At 40.3% G+C, this 3,290-nt stretch overlaps 1 protein-coding gene across 1 annotated transcript; it reads left to right on the forward strand.

Moving 5' to 3' along the window:
• The first annotated feature begins 966 nt into the window (after positions 1 to 966).
• Positions 967 to 2,875, forward strand: kcnj1b (potassium inwardly rectifying channel subfamily J member 1b). Its single transcript, XM_042008544.1, has one exon. It carries the CDS (start codon positions 1,226 to 1,228, stop codon positions 2,372 to 2,374), a length of 1,149 nt encoding a protein of 382 aa, XP_041864478.1. The 5' UTR covers positions 967 to 1,225; the 3' UTR covers positions 2,375 to 2,875.
• The last annotated feature ends 415 nt before the right edge of the window (positions 2,876 to 3,290 follow it).

Genomic DNA, 3,290 nt, shown 5'->3' on the forward strand with positions numbered 1-3,290 from the left:
CTTAAAGATACTTATATGTTTTAGATTAGCTCATAATGTTACTTAAGTGAAATCAAATAGTTGAACAGCTAAATTTAAGCTTAATGCTTTTAATAACTTATTTATAGTATGCAGACATAATGTTGGCCCCGAGATTATTAAGGTAATTTTGAGGCCAAGTCCCCAGACTGGCAACAAACTGAAATAATATTATATGTTTTTCTTTACTACTTAAAACCGCTAGATCTCCACAGCCCCCGCAGACTATCGCTTCTATCATCATCAGTGTCTAAGGAACAATAGTGTGCAACTCTGTGGGGTGAATTGTGATGGATAGCTTACTCTTTAGGTGATCTACGGAGGTTTTCCAGACATTTATATACCATCCAGGAGGTTTACAATCCAGCCACTAAATGTCGTGTTTATTCAGAGACTCTATATGGTAAATCCACAATGATCCATGATAATACCATTATTTATCACGTTTTCATCAGAAAAAGATCATTATCACTACTATGTTGCTAAGAGACCTCTATTTAGACCTGGAAATGATGATGAAGCTACTTCCTGTCAAACTTTCCACCTATCAGAGAGCTTAAATTCACAGTAATGTCCAATCAGGAGCAGCCAAAGATCAACAAGATGTGTGTCTGAAAAGAAGAAAAATAATGCTCCTCTATGGCTAGAATAAAGCCAAGAAGACGTTTCTGATGCACAGTGGCGCCACAAAGCAGCTGAGTTGGAGTTGGTTTAGTGAGGTTAACAGGTAAATAGTAGCAGAAATAACTGTAAATGAGGAAAAAGTGGAAATATGTAAATATACCAATATTTTTTCTCCTGAAAGCCAAGACTTGAAAAAATGATGTGCAAATGAGAAAAGGTTTGGTCACTGTTGATCTGTGTGTTATTTCTACAAAGTTCTGTTAGTAATAAATTCTGCTTTCTTCTTCTGGTTGTTCTTTATGCCGTTATATCTATTGATACATTAATTTTACATCATTTCTACATGCAGTTTTACAAACAAACAAAAAGGCGAACCACAAATAGAAAATCAATGTCTTGAAATAAAATAGAATTTTAATGGTTAAATAGATAGATCCCATGTAAAAGTTAAGGTATAAAATATATTTTTCATGATGGAATTTTATAATATTACTGTTTGTGTTTTTACAGTGTAGGGCGTCTTTCTTGGCTTGACTGGTATCATGAGATTCACTCATGCTGTGTTTGCTCCTGCAGCTCCACGATGTTCCAGGTGCTTCCGGGTCACATCCAACCAGCTGGACACCGAAGCGGCAAAACCCGCCTGGTCACCAAAGATGGCCACTGCAACATCGAGTTCGGCAACATTGAGTACAGCAACCACTTTGCATACCTGGTGGACTTCTGGACCACCTTCGTGGAGATCCGCTGGCGGTTTGTTCTTCTCTTGTTTGTGGCTGCATTCACAGGCAGCTGGTTCCTTTTCAGCCTATTGTGGTACTGGGTTGCAAAGAGCAATGGGGATCTAACTGGGCAGAACCGTACAGATGGGCATGTCCAGTGTATAGACAATGTTAACGGCCTTACAACGGCTTTCCTGTACTCATTAGAGACTCAGACCACCATCGGGTATGGGGGCAGGGCTCTGACTGGGCACTGTGCTGGCACAGTGGCTCTGATTATCATCCAGTCTCTAATTGGAGTCTTCATCAACTGTTTCATGTGTGGCATCATCTTAGCCAAGATCTCCTTACCCAAAAAAAGGGCAAAGACTGTAACCTTCAGCCACACAGCAGTTATCTGCTTAAAGAAAGGAAGTCTGTGTCTCCTGATCAGAGTGGCCAACCTTCGAAAGACCTTATTAATTGGAAGCCAGATCTACGGAAAGCTGCTGAGGACAACGACCACACCAGATGGAGAGACCATCATCTTGGATCAGGTGGATGTTGACTTCACAGTTGATGCTGGCAAGGATAACTTGTTCTTTGTTTGCCCTTTGACTCTCTACCACGTGATCAACAGATTTAGTCCGTTCTATGAGCTGTCAGCTGACACTCTTCCCCAACAGGACTTCGAGTTGGTGGTCTTTTTGGACGGGACGGCCGAGTCCACCAGCTCCTCCTGCCAAGTCCGAACCTCCTACATCCCACAGGAGATTCAGTGGGGTTACAGTTTCCTGCCGATTATTTCGCGCACCAAGACTGGAAAGTACCACGTAGATTTCTCAAACTTTTCCAAAAGTGTCCGAGTCACCACGCCACACTGCGTCCACTGCTTCGAGACAGACGCCGACCAGAGAAATCACAACAACCACAATAAAGAGAATCACAACCACCATCTTAAACAGGGCATCGATAACCCGGGATTCCAAGTGATTGACATTCATGACTCTGTGGATGTCACTAAAATGTAAGAGGAACTTTGCAGGATGCACACTTTCATGACAGTGATGAAGAAAGGTCTGATAAATGTGCTTTCTTCAACAAACCTTTGAATTATTGTTGATTGTTTTGCCGTGAGCAGTTAAAGGACACTGAAAGCTGGAAAACACTCATCACAGTCAAACCAGCGTTGGGACTTTGTGCGAGTAAAGTTTAACGGACAGTTCAAAGTTTGACACACTGAATATGAAAGGGGTAAAATAGTGAATGGCACAGTGGGTACCTCTTAAGGAGATTAGAGTCTGAGCCTGTTACAATAAAAAACTCTGTGCTGTGAGAAGAAATCTGAAGTAGGACAGGTGTTTCGAGTTTGCTCATTATTCCTATGAAAACACTAACCGTGTGGAGCTTTTGTCATGGTGACAGGTCTTGTATGTCATGATATATAGGAAAATGTGGGTGTAGCTGTAAATGCATTGATTTAATTATGACAAATCTACATTTTGTAGGTCCTACTGTGTAACACTGCAGTGTCTCAGGGAAATCCTTAATTGGAATAAAACTTTTTTATATATGTATATAATGTTTTTTTGTCTAATTGCTCTTTTCAGACATGTTTTGTACACTTAGATTAAAATGATATTAGAATCATGCATTACATTACATTTCAGCAAGTTTGGGTTTTCTGCTTTTTTACACTGACCAGCCGTTTTATTAGGTAAATCTATTCAGTTGATTGTTATCACACATATCTAATCAGCCAATCACATGGCACAGATCAATGTATCTAGTCTTGTAGACATGGTCAAAATGGTTCAAATTGAAAATCAGAATGAGGAAAAAAATGGGATTTAAGTGACTTTGAATGTGGCATGGTCGTAAAACTGGACAATAGAAGATGGAGAAACGTTGCTGGTCTGATGAGTCTCCATTTAAGCTCCACATGCA

This window comes from Melanotaenia boesemani, chromosome 15 (assembly GCF_017639745.1).
Source record: "Melanotaenia boesemani isolate fMelBoe1 chromosome 15, fMelBoe1.pri, whole genome shotgun sequence".
In the NCBI taxonomy this organism is placed as follows: domain Eukaryota; kingdom Metazoa; phylum Chordata; class Actinopteri; order Atheriniformes; family Melanotaeniidae; genus Melanotaenia; species Melanotaenia boesemani.

Excerpts from the sequence above, each read along its gene's own strand:
- kcnj1b (XM_042008544.1), top strand. The coding sequence starts at position 1,226 with ATGTTCCAGGTGCTTCCGGGTCACATCCAACCAGCTGGACACCGAAGC.